The 20,675-nt window shown below is 46.9% G+C and overlaps 1 protein-coding gene across 6 annotated transcripts in view; it reads left to right on the forward strand.

Moving 5' to 3' along the window:
• Positions 1–20,675, forward strand: part of MTMR3 (myotubularin related protein 3) — a 103,675-nt gene that overhangs the window by 73,097 nt on the left and 9,903 nt on the right. For all 6 annotated transcript variants that reach the window (XM_058656841.1, XM_058656845.1, XM_058656843.1 and 3 more), the window contains 7 exons: positions 6,510–6,606; positions 9,498–9,611; positions 13,552–13,754; positions 14,598–14,726; positions 15,595–15,706; positions 18,988–19,183; positions 19,807–19,992. In XM_058656841.1, the coding sequence (XP_058512824.1) occupies positions 6,510–6,606; positions 9,498–9,611; positions 13,552–13,754; positions 14,598–14,726; positions 15,595–15,706; positions 18,988–19,183; positions 19,807–19,992 (1,037 nt within the window). The remainder of the gene's footprint in view (positions 1–6,509; positions 6,607–9,497; positions 9,612–13,551; positions 13,755–14,597; positions 14,727–15,594; positions 15,707–18,987; positions 19,184–19,806; positions 19,993–20,675) is intronic.

Genomic DNA, 20,675 nt, shown 5'->3' on the forward strand with positions numbered 1-20,675 from the left:
AAAGTTTATAGACAATAAAATGCACATATCTTAGCTATAGATTTGCTGAGTGTATCTTACATATTAAAATTTTAGTTTCCACCCTCTGTTAGGATAATGAACTGAGTTTATCTTGCTGCTTTATGGTAGATTAAAATTTTTAAGATGCCTAGCTCCATGTGGTATTCCCTGATTGGCTAGCATTTAGTCATCTACACTTGCTTTCCCCATTCTGTTCTCTCAAAATAGTGAAACTTCTCATCTTTTAAAGAGAACTTTATTTCTGTAATAATTTTAATTGTTAAAGATTTGAGCCAACTTCCAGGGGGTTCCAGAGATGAACCATGTCAGAATTTCCTGCTACTGCTGACTTATAAGGCACTGTATGTGGGAAGACTGGTCTGTACTCCTTCCCTTCCTGACTGCTGGTGTTCTGTGGCCATTAAGGTTTTCTCTCAGGTTCCTATGTGGAGTCTTGGGGGAAATGAAGTACTCGAGCTGAAATCTGAAGTTGAATCCATATTTTACTACTTAGTTCAAAAAGTAACCTTGGGCAAGCCGTTTATCCTCTTTACCTGAGTTTCCTCTGTTCTTCAACTGGGCTGCTGTGGGTTTCCCACCCGTGCTGATGTAGGTATCCTATGGAACAACTTTTCATCTGCTCTTCAGTTCAGAAGTTTGATTGCCTCCAGCCATGCTTCTGCAGGCAGTTTGGAAATGGTGTGATTCTGAGGTAGTGCCAGCATGGCCGATGGGTGGGAAGTTGCTCTGTGATAAAGGCAGCAGCGCTGTCAGCCTTTCCAAGGTACAGGGTCTACATGGAGTGTTGCTGTACTTCAGTGACTTTGTTTGAATGTATATCCATGGCTTTTCTCAAGTAATTTTAATGTGAAGTACAGAGGAAAAACTTAAGAGCACTGTATTGGCATTTTTTTTCCTAAAGATTTGTTTTTCTTGGCAAGGCAAGTCTACAGAGGAGAGACAAAGATCTTTCATCTGGTTCACTCCCCAGCTGGTCACAGGAGTGTCTTCTAGGTCTCCACGTGGGGGCAGGGGCCCAGGACTTACGCCATTGTCTGTTGGCTTCCCAGAGTACAAACAGGGAGCTGGAAGGGAAGTGGAGCAGTTGGAACACAAACCTGCACCAAATGTGATCCCAGCACATGCAGGGCAAGGATTTAGCCGCTGAGCCATTGTGCCGGGCTCTGTATTGGCATTTTAAAGGCTATCCAACCTTGTTCTTTCTCAGAGTTGGGTATTGATAGCTATATGAAGGAGCATACCAGACAACCACATTCATACAGGTCGTCAGGTGGACTAACCCTTCGTTCACAGTGATCCCTTTGTGTGATCTGCCTCGGGACATGAGGTCACAAGGATAGACTGAGGTGGAGTTAGCCTCATCTTTCAGCGGTTGATAAAACCTCTTCTGGATTGTTCTCCACCTCAACTATTTGAATGTTCCAGAGAAGAAATGGGGAAACTGATTCCCTTGGTATTCATGTAAGTCCTAGTTCCTAACTATTGAACCCATCAGTTATAAGCTGGCCCACTGCAGCCCCAGCTTTATGCCTTCAGTTTAGATGCAGTCTCAGCATTGCTGTTGGAGTGCACGTGAAAATATGACAAAGCAGTTGGCCAGCTCCTCACTGTGCTCCCAGCCGCACCTCAGTCTAAAGGAGTGGCCTTCAATATCTGCTGGATTCTTGACAGCAACTCTGGAGTCCTGAGATGACTGGGCAGCTGAGCTGTACTAGCAGCACTGGTTTGCTTCTGAGCCGTCTGAACAGCACAGGGCCCGGGCGCTGAGGCTGCACTGAGCTGCCTGGGGATCTGTCTCCTGATTGGAATGCAGTCAAGCATGCGTGTGGAGGATTCACTGGCATCTCAGGACGTGCAAAAGCAAGATTCTTCCTCTGCATTTGAAACTCTGAAAAGGGCCTCGACTTTGAGTACAGGGGCTCTTTTTAACCTCTGATTTTGGTACTGGTTTGCATCTTGGTGTGTCCCTTCGACGCTAGGCCACTGGACTTTGTGATTGGGCCTGTAATGCTCAGAATTGGCCAGGGAGCTAGGCTTGGGGGCAGGAGGTTTTAGACTGCAAGTTGGCACTGTGGTTATGATGGAGGAAGCTCATTAAAAAGTTGGCTTTTTTTTTCCTCTGTAAAATGAGCTCTGTGGACTTGTAATTGTGGTAGCAGTAATGCCAAATGCTGAAGAGGGACAGTTTTTTAGGAATGGAATTTAAATGAGATACTATACTGAATGCTTAAGATCGACAGAAATTCCTAACAAACTCAGCAGTGGGTGTGTACGGTTTCTGGCTAAATAGAAGTGAATGTCTGACACAATTTGTATAACCAAACTGTATTAATGATTTTACATAAGATCTACAGCTAGATTTTTTTTCTTTCAAGCAATAATTTTCAAAACTGCAGACCATGTTCCAGTGAATCGTGAAATGAAGTTTTAAAAATATTTTATTTGGAAGGCCCATTTATAGAGAACGGGCAAGAGCAGGGAAGAGATTGTCCATCCGCTGGTTCACCTCCAAATAATCAAAATGGGCGTTACTGGCCTGGTCCCAAGCCAAGAGCCTGGAGCCAGGAGCTTCTTCTGGATCTCCCACGTGGGTGCAGGGGCCCAAAGACTTGAACCAGCTTGTACTACTTTTCCATGCCATGAGCAGGGAGCAGCCAGGACATGGACTGGTGCCCATATGGGATGCTGGGATAGCAAGCAGAGGCTTCACCTGTTGTGCCGCAACACTGTGAAATGAAATTTAAAGTAGTAAAATAAGAACAAAGTATCAAAGTATATCACTCATAGTAAGATTGGGTGTGTTTTTTTAATCCCTCGTTTTATTAAGATTAATTAGAGATGTTATACTTGCTGGTTCCTTCTCAAGTGGCTGGTGGCTACAACAGCCACAGCTGGTCCAGGTTGGAACTAGGAGCCTGGAACTCCATCCCTGTCTCTCGTATGGGTGACAGGGACCCAAGCACTTGGGCCATCTTCCACTGCTTTCTTGGGTGCATTAGCAGGGAGCTAGATCAGAAGTAGAGCAGCTGAGAGTTGAACTGGTGTCCATAATGGGATGCTGGTGTCAGTCTGCAGTGTGACTGTGCAACAATGCTGGTCTCAGAATCCTTTTGTTAAAAATGAGGGCCCAGCAAGATAGCGTAGTGGTTAAAGTCCTCGCCTTGCACGCGCTAGGATCCCATATAGTTGCCGGTTCTAATCCTGGCAGCCCTGCTTCCCATCCAGCTCCCTGCTTGTGGTCTGGGAAGGCAGTCGAGGACGGCCCAAAGCCTTGGGACCCTGCACCTATGTGGAAGACCTGGAAGAGCTCCTGGCTCCTGGCTTTAGATCGGCTCAGCTCCAGCTGTTGTGGCCGCTTGGGGAGTGAGCCATCAGACAGAAGATCTTCTCTCTCTCTCCTCCTCTCTGTGTATCTGCCTTTCCAGTAAAAATAAGTAAGTCTTAAAAAAAATGAACACATGCTGTATTGTGATACAAAACTTTCTGACTGGGTTTTGATGTGAAGTTTCAGAGTTCATGAAATTACTGCTTTAGAGATACAGTGGCAATTAAAATTTACTCCTTGTTCTTCAGGAACTTGCAACAGATTTTTCTGTGAACTGCTTGTCTGAATGTTGATGTGTAGCTTAAAATTTGATGTTCTAAATGGTGTTTCTGCTCCTTTAGAGTTTTGGTTCTGTGTGGTAAGTTGTTGGTGGCTGTTACTGTTTGCAAAATCCTTTTAGGATATTTATGTGTATCTTAGTGGGTATTAATGTAAAAGACCATTAATAAAAGTGCTCTTACCTTTGGCAAAAACGTTTAGGGTGTAGAAAAAATATTTAATGAGCTTGGAATTTGCCAGAGATTTACAGCTTTTTAATCAGACTATAGGTGAGACTCCTGACTAGTTGGCTTCTGTTAGGATTTTTTTCTTTTAATGGAGAAGGATACCGCTCCTTAACCATTGGCTTTCTGCAAATGGCTGCAGCTGCCAGGAGCCTGAACTCCATCCAGATCTCGCACATGGGTGGCATCGACCTGGCCACCTCAGTGTCTGTTCCCTCTCGGTTCTTGCTGAAAGGCGCTGGAATTGGGAGCAGGACTAGGCAGGCCTACAGCCTGGGCACTCCGATGTGGAAGTGGGCAGCTCTAAGTCCTCCCTGACTAGTGTTTGCTGATCAAGATATATGAAAAATTGAGTGACAGGAGATGAAAGATAGGTCTGTCCACTGTTCTAGTTCCTAACCAGCCGCCACAGCCCGGGCGAGGCCAGGCAAGGCCAGGAGCCTGGAACTCTCCTTCCCGATCTCCACATGGGGGCAGGAATCTTAAGTCTTTGAACCATCTACTGTCTCCCAGGTGCAGGAAACTGGACTGGAAGCAGTTTGATGTGGGATGAGGATTACACACAGGGCCTCCTGCCACTCCCCCACTGGGATGCTTGTTGGTCAGTATTTCCTTGTGATTTGCTCACAGATGGCATCCCGGTTCCGATAGCGTTTCTCTTACTTGGAGGCCTGCTGTATTGTTTCTACAACATTACCAAAATGGAATAGATTTAACTATTATTTCTCCTTGCCTCCCTTGAATCTTTTTATAGCTCTCCTTTGGGAAATGTGTAATACCTAGCTTAAGTGCAAGGGGAAAAGTTTAAATGGGAAGTACTCTTACAGAATTGTCCTTCATTCATGTAATTGCTATTCCTGTTTTGTAGCTCCTCTCCTAGGGACTTTACTCATTAAAGTAGTCTGTGCTTCGGTGTGTGGTTCCCACCAGCCCCCTGCTAGCCTGTATATTAGAGGTTCTGCTTAATGGTTTTGAAAATTATTGCCCTAGGACTATATGTATTTGCAAGGAAGAGAGTTCATATTCACTGATATTAATGTTGAGTTCTTCACCTTTGCTATCAAAAAGAACCTATTTTGTTTAGGAGGAATGATCGTAGTCAGTTTATCTCTGGGTAGACTTTCTAAAGATTTGTTTGAAAGACAGAGTTAGAGCTGAAGACCTTCCATCCATTGGTTCACTCTCCAATGGCTACAATGGCCAGAATCAGGCCAGTTCAAAGCCAGGAGTTGCCTCCGGGTCTCCCACGTGGGTTCAGGAGCCTTAACTCCTTGGGCCATTCTCGGCTGCTTTCCCAGGCCATTTTTAGGGAGCTGGATTGGAACGGGAGCAGTTGAGTCTCAGCTGGTGTCCATATGTGATGCTGGTGTGGTGTTCAGGTAGGATGCCAGGATTGCTCACCTTTAGCTCTGAAATCGAAAAGGACTTTGAAACCAGAAGGACTTTTCCAGCCCATTTGATGACATAACCTGTTTGAGCTAATGTGAAATTGTTTCCTGCTTTCTTTATCTTGGTTGGTGTAAATTATCCGAACATTTCACTTCAAGAAATAATGCTAAAGTAGGCCCTGACTGTGTGAGCCTGTTAGGCACCATCTTACCTTCCTGAGGTCTACCCTGCAGGGTTTGGAATGGATTGTACATCTGTATTATCTTGTGGTGATCTTGGTTTTGTTGTCATCACTGTGAATTTTTTCAGATGTCTTAGAGGCAGGTGCTAAAGCACAGTTTAAGCGTCTACCTGTGCTACTGGCATCTCATGGGTGTTGGTCCAAGTCCCAGCTGCTCCACTTCCAATCCAGCTCCACGCTAATCTGCCTGGGAAAGCAGCAGAGGATGGCCCAGGTGGGGCCAGGTGGAGGCCAGATGCCCGCCTGAAACTCCATCTAGGTTTCCCATGTTAGACAGGGCCCCCAGACATCTTCTGATGTTTTCTTGGGTGCATAGCAGGAGCTGGGTCAAATCAGCTTCCATATTTTGGTATAAGATGGGATAACCAACTGTGCTACAACACTAACCCAAGTGATTGTTACTGATTTCATTTGTGTATTCTTAGTCATTTTCTTTCCATCACTGAATGTGGAAGGGGGAAGGTTGCTAGTGGTATTAACAAGTGTAGATTTTGGAGCCAAACACTTACCTGATCTGTTTCCATTTCCCTCTCAAATGAGTTCATGAGACGGGTGTTGTAGAGTAGGTGAAGCTTGGTGTCAGCATCCCATGGTGGAGTGCCTGCGCAGGCCTGGCTAGCCTGTTTCCAGTGCAGCTGCCTGCTACTGCTGCTGGGAGGCAGAGTCGGTGGCTCGTGCATTCAGCCCTACCAGCTGTGCGGGAGACCTGGCTTGAGTGGAGGCTTCTGCCTAGTCCAGCTCTGGCTGTTGCAGCCATTTGGGTGGTCATTCTGCAGGTGGAAACTCAATCTCTATGCTTTTTTGATAAGTGTTTTTTAAAGACTCCCATGATCCTCAGAGCTGATAGAGATTAAACGAGGTGGCATAATTTGGTTGTAATTCTTCCTTCTTAATTCTTAACCTGACAGGAATGTTATTTTAAGCTAAAAATGTTATTTACAGTTGTAACAAAATAACTATGGTTTTATTCCACCTACTTAATGAAATGGTATTCATTTCTTCCTTTCTGCTGTCTGTCTTTGGCCCCTAGGGGAACATGTAACGTCAAGGTTTAAAAATGAAGTGGAGCGGATGGGTTTTGATATGAACAATGCCTGGAGGATTTCCAACATCAATGAGAAGTACAAGTGAGTTACATAGGTCCCTGTGGGCTGTGGTTCACAGCCAGTGTTTTAACAGAAACCCCACTTATCTCATGGCAAAACACTTGAACTGAAACTTTTTAAAAATAGTTCCGTTAAGTCTATAGCATGATCTTGAGAGTTCTTGAACCTTCTGTTTTTCTCACTGGAGTGGAAAGTGATCCTTCCTTACCTGGATCTTTGCATCTTCATGCCACCCCCTCCAAACCTCTTCCTCGCATGCACTTGTGAGGTGACACTGATTCTACCTGGGGGTAGGCAGTTTCCATTGTTACCGTCATGTGCAGCCAACTTGGTGATGGTATCGGTGACACCATTAGCAGGGAGTAAATACTTGGGAGCTAGTTTTTGTGACAAATTACTCCAGCTGCTATGGAACAGATAGTTTTATTCTTGAAAGTGGTGGTCTAAACCTAAATTCAGAGCAACAGTCATTTAACTCATTTCTAGTAAGTGTTTATTTGGAAGAGGTACAGAAAGGCAGAGGGAGACGCAACTGTTGGTTCACTCCAGGTGGCTTCAGTGGCTAGGGCTGGGCCAGGCTGAAACCAGGAGCCTGCAACTTCTTCGCACATGGGTGCAGGGGCTCAAGCACTTGGGCCGTTTTCTACTGTTTATCTAGGCACGCGAGCAGGGAGCTGGATCTGGAGTAGCCAGGACTTAAACTGGCACCCAAATCGGATGCTGTTTTCAAAGGCAGCACTGTGCCACGATGCTGGCTCCCATGGGGCTGTTAACGTGAGAACTGTGAAGTCTTTTGTAATCACATGTTTCCTTAAAGTGTCTCCGAAGTTCCTTTGAGCACTAGCGATTTTTGAGCCTTTCAAATGTTGCCTCAAATTATGACCGGCATTCTCCTGGTTATCTGCACACTTGTTTTCTTAAAGCTGTAGTAAATTACTGTACAGAGCTCTTACCAGGGGCATTGACTAAGGAGTCCAGACTTACTGATGTGGATCTGCCAACCTTTATCTGTCCTCGGCAACAAGGCAAAGCATCGGGAGGGTGAGATGGTTCTCAGAGCCTGCGGCTGCCACAGGCTTTGCGAAATGTAACCTGTCTCTCTTGGGACCAGTTTATCAGCAGATGAACAAGCAGTTCATTTTGTTGAAGAGCTCACCACTGGGTAAGATAATCATAGGACGGTGCATTCATAATGCTCAGAAAATTGGCTGCAGTCAAAGTGAGTTAAATGAAGAATGTTTAAAATTTGCATTGGTTAGAGCTTAACTTTCTGAGTTTGTTAGTTGTACTTCAAAACTAATCTTCAAGAGATTGAAAAGCTTCTTCTGGGACAGGCATGGTGGCACTGCATGTTAAACCATTGTCTGCGATGCCCGCATCCCGTATGGGTGCCAGTTAAGTCCTGGTTGGCTTCAGCTCAGTGCATCCTCAGCCGAGTTGGGCATCTGGAGTGAACCAGCCGGTGGAAGATAAGGATTTCTCTCCCTTTCTCTGGAATTCTGCCTTTCAGACTGGGGGTGGGTGGGAACAAGTTCTTACTAAGGAGGAACAAGAATCTAATCTTGCCGTGAACTTAAAACAAAGGACAAGACCGATAGAGGATTAACTGATCACTGTGTCCCTGGATATTTTTAGGAATTTGTGAGAAGAGGTTGGGATTACGAAATTTGTGTAACTACTGGTCATAGCCATCCTCTTGGTTCAATAAAAATAAACCTTTGAAAAGTCTTAATGGCTGGAAATTCAGAAGCAGGTGACACACACAATGCAGAATGATCAACACCACTGTTCTAGACCTGTTGGTTTTTCTGACTCTTTCCCAGATGCATGAGGTAGGCCAGAGCAGGATGGTGGTGGGATGATGGAGTTTGTGTACTTTCAGAATCTAGATTAAAGCCCTTGTTACCTTCACTTTATTTGTTAAACATTTATTTATTACTGGAAAAGTAGTTGCACAAAGAGGAGACAAAGATTTGGTTCACTTCCCAAGTGTCTGCAATGGCCAGAGCTGAGCCCGATCTAGAGCCAGGAGCTTTTGGGTCTCACAGTTGGGTATAGGGTCCCAAGGCCTTGGGCTGTCTTTGACTGCCTTCCCAGGCCATAAACGGGGAACTGGAAGGGAAGTGGAGCAGCCAGGACATGAACTGATACCTGGTGCATGTAAGGTGGATTTAGGCAGGAAACCATCATGCCAGCCCATTACCTTCACTTTACAAATAATTGGAAGAGTGGGCATTTCACCTGGCAATTAAGATACCTGTAGTCTACCTGGGAGTACCTGGCTCGAACTTCTGCTGAAGCTCTCCTGAGGGGAGCAAGTAATTGAGTTTCTCCCATCCTTCCAGAAGACTTTGGTTCTGGGGAAATGAGCCAATGGATAGAGCGGGAAGATTGGGTTACCCATAAAAGGACACTGCCCTGTAAGGGAAAGCCTTCCCATAGCTTGGCTAGCAAGGATCTAGCATCTTACCTAGTGAAATGTGACCTTTTCCTCTGGGTCTAGTTTGTTCTGAGGTGTTGCATGGATGTTAGGATTACTAGCTTACTCACATTCCAGACAGGCTGTGTGAGCAGAAGCTGGTATGCATTTGACAGAACAAACTTCTGGGGAAGAGGTAGCACAGACTCAGGACTGTTGGACTGAATGCTTGTGGAGTGAAAATAGACTTGTGACAATAGTTTGGATGAGAAGAGAGACTGCCCTCTTCATTGACAGCTGAGGTTACAGCAGCATCCAGTGGAGCAGTGTCAGATGAAAACCAAAAAAGGCACCGCCCTGGAGGAGACCAGAACTCAAGTAACCTTACTTGCTGCCTCTTTGCCGACTCTGGATCGTGAGAGTCAACATACATATGAGCTCACCTAGTGTTCCTGTCTCTTCCCCATCCCTGTTTTCTGCTTTGTCTTGTCAGGTTGTGCGGTAGTTATCCACAGGAGCTCATCGTGCCTGCCTGGATCACTGATAAAGAGCTAGAAAGTGTAGCGAGCTTCAGGTCCTGGAAGCGCATCCCTGCCGTGGTCTACAGGTAAGCCCTGCCTGTGGCTCTGCCCACCCAGAGGAGGGGAAGGCTCAACTTCCAACAAGGCTTGTGCTTCCACATTGCCAAAACTGTTCCTGTGCTGTACCACATCAGTACTTGGTACACCTAAAGCTTTGGCTCATGGTTCTACTGATCCAAGAAAATGTTCAGCAAAAAGTGGTTGGACCTGCTGTTTCAGGATAGTTTTCCTCCTTTGGGAAGACGATCTGCCGATCCCATTGAGCCTCAGGCGTTGGTGAATCCTTGTAGACTGTGGAATCCTCTGGTTTTCTTTGTGTCTGAAAGTGCAATGTGTGTTTTGAAGGAAAGCGTTTTGAGAAGGTTGGAGCTTGATTGAAGAGGGATACTGGTTCTGGAAGGGGATGGTAATATGGTGAGCAGAACTCCGAGTTACAGACCCGAGTTGGAGTCTGTTTTTATAACTGATGGTGACGCTTCGAGCAAGTTCTCTGCCTTCAGTCTGTTCTTGCTGAGTAAAATGGGAGTTTGGACTTGGCAGATGCCTTCTGCTGTGCTCACGTCTCAGACTTAACACTGGGCTGCCCTCAGCCACATTTTCAGTAGGTTGACTCTGAATACTAATTTAATTCAGTAAATGTCTGTTTTCACAGAAGAGCATTCAGTTTTTAGGACGGCATCTCTATTGTGCAGTGTTTCCAGCTGTCTCTTCTGTTTTCATTTTCCCAGTTCAGACTTTTTCCTGAGTTGGGCTGGATCAGTGGCTGGGAAATGTTTTCTAAGAGGAAGCATCCCACTGAACTGACGGTGTAGCCATCTTTTTCATTTAGTCTCCTGAAGGCTAATTCTGATGCCTGCCTTGAATAGAGATGAATGGAGAGAGATTTACTCTGCCCCAGTGGAGCCCATTAAGTTTTAGACTCTCCTAGAAAAATAGGCCACTAAATGTATCTGTCATCCAAGTGGTGAGGCTGACAACAGGAATCAGGCAGTGAAAGCTAAAGGGATTTCGGAGTCGGCTGGGAAAGCAGGTCCCCACTGCCGTTCTGGCCCAGGGCCCTGTCGGCAGCGGCAGCTCTGGCCTGCGGGAGAAGCACTCCCTCAGAGATGGTGAATTCACTCTTCCAGCTGAGAAACCCGAGAGCCACGAGTCGGGCCTCCTTAGTAGAGAAAAACTTAGGATTTTTATGTAATAAAATGGGAAAACACCTTTTTCTACAAGGCATGAGCCCTATACTTCTCCTTTTTCCCTATTTTGGGAGATCTTAAGGAATATACAAAGGACATTTTTCCCCCCAAGAAAATCTGCTTTCAAAAGGAGTTACTAAGTTCATGATGTAGTTGAGTAAAGTCTGACACTCTGAACTGCTCTCAGAACCTGGCCCGTCTCTCGGGTGCACACTGGGTTGCTATATTGGGAGCTCTGTGAGGGAGGGGCATGTTGAACATTTGGGCCCCTTCACCGCTCAGCACTGCCAGCGGGATGGCAGGATGCCCCCGGAGCCTCTGTTCATGCACTGAATTTAGCTGTCTGCAGATTGCAGACCTGACTCCCAAGGCTGCTAGCAGCAGTTACTTGACAGCCCCACACCCAACTAGCACGTGACTGGAGCCTGCGCCTGCTGTGATGAGAGCACTTAATTGGATTTATTATTGAAGGCAGAGAGTGCTCGAACACAGCAAGATGGTGTGAAGGGCGCCCATCTGTAGTGTAATTCACGGCTCCCCCTTTGTGCATGTGGCAGGGATTAGAACCTCCTAGTCACGCAGCGAACTTGCCTAACTAAGGGTTGTTAAAACAGTTTCTCTGTTTCTGTCAAATTGATACACTCAGTGCTTTAGACAGTAAAGGGGCTTTCCCGTTAGACGTGTCAGTTTTCATACTTCTCCAGTCACAGCGATACAAATGCTTTGATTGCATGATTTTTAACTGTAGTGTCTTAATTACCTTTCATGCAATCTGAAGAACACAAAATTGCTTGTTGCAGTAGCCGGGCTGACATCTGGCTGTTCTATCTGTGGCCTTTAAAGTGAAGACCCAGGCCAGAGAGTGCCATCTATTGTTTGTTGCTGGCACTGCTGGCACATGCAGAGCCCGAGAGCTCGGGGCAGACTTCCCCTGCCAAGGCTTGGAGTCCTTGGGCTCAGTGTTTGCTCGGTGGCTGTTACTCGCTGGAAGACATTTGAAGAACCAATGCGATTTATTTCCAGTTCTGTGCCATTCAGCCCGTGATCCAGTTGAATGTGTTGGCATTATACAAGTATTTTCAGTTGCTTTTCTCTCCAAGTGAGGGAGGATTTAACAACTACAGTGACCTGATCTCGCCATATCTACTACTTTAGGGCTAAAATGGAAGTAGTTCTCCTATTGGTATCCAAAGCAGACAGACTTGGGGTACAATTTGTTAAAATTCATCTGCCATACATGTTTGTATGTGTATACATGTATTTAGAAAACGGGTTTAGAGAAGTGAATATGATCTGTCTCTTCTGGGATACAGAATTTGAGGACATTTGAATGATTTTTGCTCAACAGCTTTAATTCTCACTTTTACAGTGGACTGGTTTCTTTGTAGAATGGTTTTTTAAAATCCACTTTGAAGGAGGGCCACACTGAGTGAAGCCAGGTGGCTGGAACTCTGGGTCTCCTGTGCTGCAAGCTGGGTCAAGTGGAATCACTGGGGCTTGAACCAGCATTGTGATGGGGGATATGGGCGTCCCAAGCAGTGGCTTAACCCGCTCAACCACAGTGCACCTGTGATTACCTCTAACTTAAAAAAGCAAAAGCAGCTTCAATGAAATGTGCCACCGCAAGTTATTCCTCTCAAAGTAAACAATTCAGTGAACTTTAAGTCCACTGTATTCGGTCTGTGGCCACTACCACAATTGATTCTAGGACTCATTCATCATTCAACAACAGATCTCATGCCCATTAGCAGTCAGGACTCGCTTCCTTCCCCAGCTCCCTTGCACCCATCCCCGAGTGACCAGTCCTCTGCTTTGTCTCCATGGATTTGCCTCCTCTGGACACCGTATATAAATGGAGTCATACAACATGCAGCCTTTTGTGAGCGGCTGTTTTCATTTATTCAAGATTCATCAGTGTTTATATCAGAACTTTATTTTTCTGAGTATTTTTAACATGCCAAAAATTGTAATCACTTGGTTTTTGTGGTAATGTTTGGTGTGTTTGACATTTATTTGAAGGACAAGGCCTTCAGGTCTTCATCCCTGGCAATAGGCTGGGCTAGGTTCAAGCTAGGAGCCTGGAAATCCTGCTGGGTCTCCCCTTGGGTGGCAGGGAGGCAAGCAGCTGAGCCATCCTCGGCTGTTTTCCTGGGTGTGTGAGTAGAAAGCTGGAGAAGTGGAGCAGCCAGGACTTGGAGCGGCACTAACATGGATGCAGGTGTCCCATCGTGCTGTGCTACAACACTGGTCTCTTTATTCAGTTCATTTATTTTGAATGCTTGAGCTTTTATAGCATTTTAAAGTATATAAGCAGTACGTGTTCTGCTTTTGGAAAACGGAGCTATCGGAGTATGGCTTATTGAATTAATGCTGCTGCTTTCCTTCTGAAAGCCTGAGGAAAATTGAGCAGTCCACTATGGGCCAGTTACGCAGGTTCAACCCCAAAGCGGGGGGATATTGGTTTGAAAAGACTCCCCAAGGCAGCCACGGCTAGTCACTGTGATGGCCCCTGAGAAGTACGACATTTTCTAAAAGAACTTATATTCAAACGCTTCAGAATATTGTCATGTTGTTGGTGACCGCAATTTTTTCTGGTAGTATGATGGTGGAAGACACGGTCAGACTTCCGTTCATTGATGCATTACACTCCTGCCCTCTTCATACCTGGAGGCCTGGCCATCCTGCTCAGGCTCCTGTTGCCTGCAGTTGGGCTGTACCCTCAGATTTTGTGTATCTGCAGAGCCCTCTGTAACAGTACGGTGTTGTCTTCCCAACACAGGCACCAGAGCAATGGCGCGGTCATTGCCCGCTGTGGTCAGCCGGAGGTCAGCTGGTGGGGCTGGCGAAACGCAGACGACGAGCACCTGGTGCAGTCGGTGGCCAAAGCCTGTGCCTCGGACTCCCGATCCAGCGGCTGCAAGCTGTCGGCCAGGAGTGCTCGAGACTTTGCCAGCGGGGCTGGCCTCTCGGATGTGGAGTTCGGTAAGCTGCTCCCTGCACCTGTAGCACCACCGACTTTGCTGTTGTTTGAAAGGCAGAATTAGAGCAAGCTTCCACCTGCTGGCTCACTCTGCAGATGGCTGCCATTGCCAAGACTGGGCCAGGCCAAAGCCAGGGTCTTCATCCGGTTCTCCATGAGTGTGTAGGGCCCCATGTATTGGGGCCATCCTCCATTGCTTTGAGGCACATTAGTAGGGAGCTGCATGGGATTTGGAGCAGCTGGGACTTGGACCCAACGCCTATTTGGGATGCTGTCATCACAGGTATCAGCTTAACTTGTTGGGCCACAGTGCTGCCCTGGGTAGCAATTTCTACAGCATCTGAGCACTGTTTCTTGACGTGGTCTTTCCATTAAGACAGTTTTGTAGAGGTGTGAATGAAACTCACTTGATGGAATTGTTTGAGGAATCATAGGATCTTGACCATAATCAGAAATGCATTATTTCAAACTTGGCTTAACAGTTTAGAGCATTTGTCACCTCTTTTGCCACTGTGGTAAGAATGGAATGTCTGCTCTGTGGGGGTGCTACCCCATTGTGGGGTGAGGGTTGGGAATCCCAGACTTCAAGAGGATTATAGGCTTAAAGAATGGTATGGGAAAATTGGACCCTGGGTTTTCATGGGTGTTCTAGGAGTTGGTTTTGGAGTCAGTCCTTATCCCATCTTCATAAGAAGGCAAAGTGAAAATTGGAGAGGTCATATGTATGAAGGGTTGTCACTGGGAGTTTCATTTTCTTGTATGTAACACATGCCTGTGGTTCATAAGTTTGTGTAGTTCTGGGAGCGGTGGGCTCATGTTTTTCCCCTTCCTCCCCATGTCCCTAGATTCTTCATCAAATACCACGGGAGCAGAGAGTCTAGCCATCCAGCCACGGAAGCTTCTGATCTTGGATGCACGCTCCTATGCAGCGGCTGTGGCCAACCGAGCCAAAGGAGGAGGCTGTGAATGCCCAGGTGAGGTGTGTGGTGCTTTGTGCCCCCACCCCATCTCTGCCCTTAGCAGTCCAGCCCACGCCCATCCTAAACTAAGCTCTCCATTTGTGCTTGCCTTGAGAGAGCCCAGGCTTCTTTGGTTCATAAATCTGCATTCTTGAGGTGAAGCAGGAAAGGGGGGCGGGGTGGCCAGATCTGCACCTTTTGCCACCTGTAGCGGAGGGAGCAGCTCCTGGCAGGCTGCTGCTCTGTGGAGGTTCTGAGGCTGCACCAGGGGAAAGCCGCCCGTTGCCTTGGCAGCAGGTAGACTCATCCTGGCCTCGCAGCCAGCTCCTCTGAGGGCTTCCCTTCAGAAAACCTGGTGGGGAAGTGCGAGTTATCAAGATACTTCGTGAGGTATGGCTGGCCTGCAGCTGCCCTACTATTTAGATGCTGGCTGTCCTCATTGGGTGACCACCTCGGCACCAAGTGGATGCTGGTAGCACAGAAAGCGGCTCCAAGCTCCATATTTAGGTGCAAGCTAAACTGGAGACAGAACTCTGTACCAAGGCAAGATGCATTCTTGTGCAAAGGTTTTCAACCAGATCACAGAGCTCCACGTTAGATAAGGCCCAAGAAGTAAATCATGGTATGATGGCAGCTTATAGCCCTGTCTTTCAAAAAGTAGCAACTTCCATGTCGGTATCTTTTCACAAACCTTTTCCACCCTTTTCTCAAAAATGAAACAAGCAGGATTTCAGCACTGTTTTTCCTCTTAAAGCAATGAACTCAGTTGAGTGTCAACGCATCACAGTTGCATTGGCGGCCATGGTGGGTTTGTCTGATAGCCAACTTCTAAATTTGGCCATGTGGGCTTTAAATTCAACATTTGTGTTCTTTCTGTTCTCAGAGTATTACCCAAACTGTGAAGTGGTGTTTATGGGGATGGCAAACATTCATTCTATTCGGAGAAGTTTCCAGTCTCTACGATTGCTGTGCACACAGATGCCGGATCCAGGAAAGTAAGACCTTGGCCATGACTTTGTCGCTCTCTGTGTTTTCACTGGGAGAGTTTTTGCTTCTACTTTTTGTGAATTTGTTTTACTTTTTTCTTCAAGATTATTTGAAAGGTAGAGTCAGATATTCCATCACGCTGGTTCACTCATGACATGGCGCTAACAGTTGGAGCTGAGCCAATCCAAAGCCAGGGCACAAGCATTTGGGCCATACGCAGGGAGCTGGATCGGAGGTGGAACAGCTGGGAGTTGAACTGACACCCATGTGGGATGCCAGGGCCACTTAACCTCCTAAGCCATGTGGCCCTGGCCCCACTATTGCACTTTATGGGTACTGTTCTTTCAGGAGCATGGCGGCACAGAGGAGGAACTAGGGAAAAATCCAGCCCTTTACAAGTCTCAAAACAAGGGCTCAGTGCAGTGACTCAATTGGCTTGTCCTGTGCTTTTAAGTGCCAGGATCCCATGTGGGCACCAGTTGGTGTCCTCGCTGCTCCACTTCCCATCCAGCTCCCTGCTTGTGGCCTAGGAAAGTAATGAGGACGGCCCAAAGCTTTGGGACCCTGCACCCACATGGGAGACCTGGAAGAAGCTGCTGGCTTCACATGGGCTCAGCTTGGCTCCAGCTGTTGTGGTCATTTGGGGAGTGAACTAGCGGATGGAAGCTTTTTGTCTCTCCTCTGAATCTGCCTTTCCAGTAATGTCATTCTCAAAGTTTCAAATTAAGCACAGGACAGATCTTGGCTGTTATGACAGAAGTGTTCCCATCTTGTTCCTGCAGGTGCTCCCATGTGGTTTTCAGCTAACAGCTAATGAATTTTTTGGTTTCTGGTGTCCTGTGGCGCTTACCAGTCAAAATTCCTCGTGTTCTGAAAGGATTACATTTGTTAGGTCGTTTCCTTTTATACCTGCTTAGCTTCTAAACTGTTCTCTCATTTACTGAGGACATCAGCATGATTTTTATTGCTTATTAAAAATGAATGACTGGCATTTGCAGCAAGGAAGGTGAAGTACTGCCCTGTCCTAGGATTCTGTTGGAATATAAATTAGGAATGCTCTGTAGAATAATCAGATCAACATCTAAAGGCCCATGTTACTATCTTAGGAAGCTAGGGGTGGGACTGAAGTAGTTTGTTTTCTGGTCTTTGTGCTGGAGCCCATAGTTGTTAGTGTGGATCCTGTTCAGACACCAAGATCATAATAGGTTTTGCTGCCTTCTTCACTTGATTTACTAAATCACATGCTGCTTGAACTTGCACTTGCACCTCAGAGCAAATGATGAGCAGCCCAGGGGGTGAAGCAGTGTCCTTTGTAGAAGCCTGACTGAAGAATTGAGCTTGCTGCTTCCCTTTTGGGGCGAGCCATTTGCCCCTGTGCTGCAGCTCCACAACTCAGCTGCCAGCACTCTCCCCTCTAAAGTGGGGCATGGAAATACCTTGGCCAAGGACTTAGGAAACCAGCCACGGCTGTGTGACCTTGACCAATGGCGTAATTGCTGTGGGTCTCAGGCTTCTTGTTCTTAAAATGAAAAAATGAATACTACATGATCTCTGCCACCTTCCACCTACTAAATTCTTCAAGAAGCTATTTTTTTAGACTCAACGAAAGTAAAACTGTCATTCAGTTGCTTTTACACACTTCACTTTCTCATCTACTGGCATTTACTGAGAACTGTCCAGTTAGTCCTCACCGGGTCCACAATGAAGGTTTTCTAAAGGTGGTGCTGCTTGGTTTGCATTGGCAGCAAATGACGACACACTCGTGCAGCCCCGTGGGGAGTGACGGCACCAGCTCTCAGTAAGCCATCGGCACTTGGTTGGGGCTCTGGAGGCTGAAGGGATGTGAAGCTCGCGGCAGCTCCTCGGCGGGCATGTTGGGTTGACACCCGTGTCCAGCGCACCTTTAATTTGGCTGAGAAGAACTTTACCCTACAGGTCCCCTTGTTGACCGTTTCTCTAGGGACAAGGAGATAACTCGGTGCTGGCTTTCCTGAGCCCATCTTTGTCTCAAGACTCTGAGGAATGAGAATGAGCAGTTCTCCAGAGCCCAGTGGAGTCTTGTGATGAGGTTTCAAGCCATGACTGGTTAGACAGGCTCCTCCTTGGAGCTGACAGGGTCAGCCTTCTGAGCATCCCAGGCTGCAGAACTAACCCGCCTGAAGCCAGCATAAAGCACTTGCTGCTGTTGCTTCTTGCTTGGAAGGACTCCCTCAGACTGTTTGGTAGGCCTTTAAAGTAAGCCTGGTCTTGGGAAAGCCTCTTTGGAGCTCTCCTCTGTTAGCGGCCAATCTGAGTGCTTTGGGGGGAATTGAAGGCAGGGGAAGCAAAAGAAACAAAATGTCAACTTACTTCTGATAATTGTGATCAGCTTGCTGATACTTCTGAGGGTCTTGGGGGAAAAGGTGCTTCTAGAATCTTGCTGAATCCAGCCTGCACAGGCAGTACTGTGTGGTTACTAGGTACCATCCTGTTTCACACCTCTCATCCTCTGTGGTAGGTGTTCTTGCAGGTAGCGTCCAGCTTACTTCCCATCGTGGACCTATTTTTATGCATTTACTTTTTCTCCTGAATTTGTTAGGTAAAATTGATCATCACTGAATATAATCTGTTTTAGAAGTCAGGAGGGGTGCTATGTTCTAGATTCCAGAATTACTTTATACTCAGTATTTTCCCATCATGGACAAAATATTTTATATCTTCTCGTAGGTTATTCAAAAAGACTTTGGAACCCAAGTTTGTCCTCATTCTTTTTTTTTTTTTTAAAGATTTATTCATTTTATTACAGCCAGATATACACAGAGGAGGAGAGACAGAGAGGAAGATCTTCCATCCGATGATTCACTCCCCAAGTGAGCCGCAACGGGCCGGTGCGCGCCCGATCCAATGCCGGGAACCTGAAACCTCTTCCAGGTCTCCCACGCAGGTGCAGGGTCCCAATGCACTGGGCCGTCCTCAACTGCCTTCCCAGGCCACAAGCAGGGAGCTGGATGGGAAGTGGAGCTGCCGGGATTAGAACTGGTGCCCATATGGGATCCCAGGGCTTTCAAGGCGAGGACTTTAGCTGCTAGGCCACGCCGCCGGGCCCTGTCCTCATTCTTAAAGCACTCCTCTACTGCATAATAGTGCTTGGGGTCTCTTTCTTGTACATGCTATATAAACAGATTTCTTTTCGTCTTAGTGTGATCTATTTTCAGGGAAAAATCTTGGGAGTTTTTTTAATTTGACAGGTATTGGGCCCAGTGCAGCGTATCATGAAAACCAGCATTTCGTTTTCTGCTCCTATTTACAGCTGGCTGTCAGCTCTTGAAAGCACAAAATGGCTCCATCACTTGTCCATGCTGCTGAAATCGGCCCTGCTGGTGGTGCACGCTGTGGATCGGGATCAGCGGCCAGTGCTCGTGCACTGCTCCGACGGCTGGGACCGCACGCCCCAGATCGTGGCGCTGGCCAAGCTCCTGCTGGACCCTTACTACCGGACAGTAGAGGTGGGTGCATCCAGGGAGGGCATGGAGGCGGCAGCCTCGGAAGGTTTTGCACAAGCAGTTTTGGGATTTGTGATTAGCTCTGAAGAGAATGTTTTTACCTAGTTGTTTTACTTAAATTTTAGTGGTGCCTGTTCTAGTCCTTTTACCTCTTAAAATGAGGCAGATTGTGAATAACAAAATACCGAGAATATATTTTCCTTTGAGGCCCATTGATTTGGGAAAGTTTTAGCCCGGGAACACAGACCATTACTTGCTTGTAATGATAATACAGAAACCCATTATCAGTGTTCTGACAATCTAACAGAGCCACCTGTTCGGTTAAAAACAACCGTGAAGTGCTCTTCACACAATCTGTAAAATCTGGGACGCGGGAGAATTTTACAGACACTGTAAATGTACTGCCAAATACAGAAATCCTAAAAACGTGATTTATAGGAGTGTTTTAGTGAATGAAGCTGAAAATGTGAACAGACTGCTGAGGCTTAGACGTGCACAGGTGAGGAGCTTTCAGTGAGCAACGCAAGCGCAGCCTGCCCAAAGCTAGACTTGAGGGGAGGCTGCTGATGGCACTGCTGTCAGGGTGCCAGGCTTGGGACTGTCACAGTCTAGATGCTTCCCTGCAGGGATTCCAGGTCCTCGTGGAGATGGAGTGGCTGGATTTTGGCCATAAGTTTGCTGACCGGTGTGGTCACGGGGAGAACTCGGATGACCTGAATGAGCGCTGCCCGGTGTTTCTGCAGTGGCTGGACTGCGTTCATCAGCTTCAGAGGCAATTCCCTTGCTCTTTTGAGTTCAACGAAGCATTCCTTGTGAGTTTGGGTTTGAGATTGTGCATTTTGGGTCCTTTTGGGGGTTGTATTTTCACATGAAACTGGAATTTTTAGAAATGGATAGAAAGCCAGCCATATTCTCCTGTTTTTAGCTAAAAGCAACAGCAAATAGGCATTTGCTCGGTCAACCTGGGTGCAGTCGTTTTGCATAAAGTCCTTTTTTAAAATTTGGCTTTTAGAAGGAATGGTGGGGAAACCAAAACACCAGACGCAGTCAGTGTCCTGCGCTCCCTAGTCCATCAGCCAAGCCTTACACGGGACTGACTGTTGCCTGTCATTTCACAGGCTACACGGTCTCTGCCCCTTCAGTCTGTCTTCCCCCTCCCCTCCTCTCCCCTGCTGCCTTGATGCATTTTCCCTGCAGGGTCACGTGTCGGCATAGAAACATGGCGTGCTGTCTCCCTTCTCACAACTCTTGGCCCAGGGCTCCACTAGCTGTCATCCCTTTGTTTCTGGTTTCCTTCACGTTGGAACTCAGTCCTGCCATACCTGCTCTCCCAATTCCTTCTGCGCATTCCTGTAAACCCACTCCAGTATCAGGCACCCACGTCCGTCACTATCACAGTTGCTCTTGTAAGGTGACCTGTGACCCCAGTGTTCCCAGGATGGTGATCGGTACTCGGGCTTCATCTCAAATCCACTCTTGCCATGAGGCACAGGTA

Source organism: Ochotona princeps, chromosome 29 (assembly GCF_030435755.1).
Source record: "Ochotona princeps isolate mOchPri1 chromosome 29, mOchPri1.hap1, whole genome shotgun sequence".
Lineage (NCBI taxonomy): Eukaryota > Metazoa > Chordata > Mammalia > Lagomorpha > Ochotonidae > Ochotona > Ochotona princeps.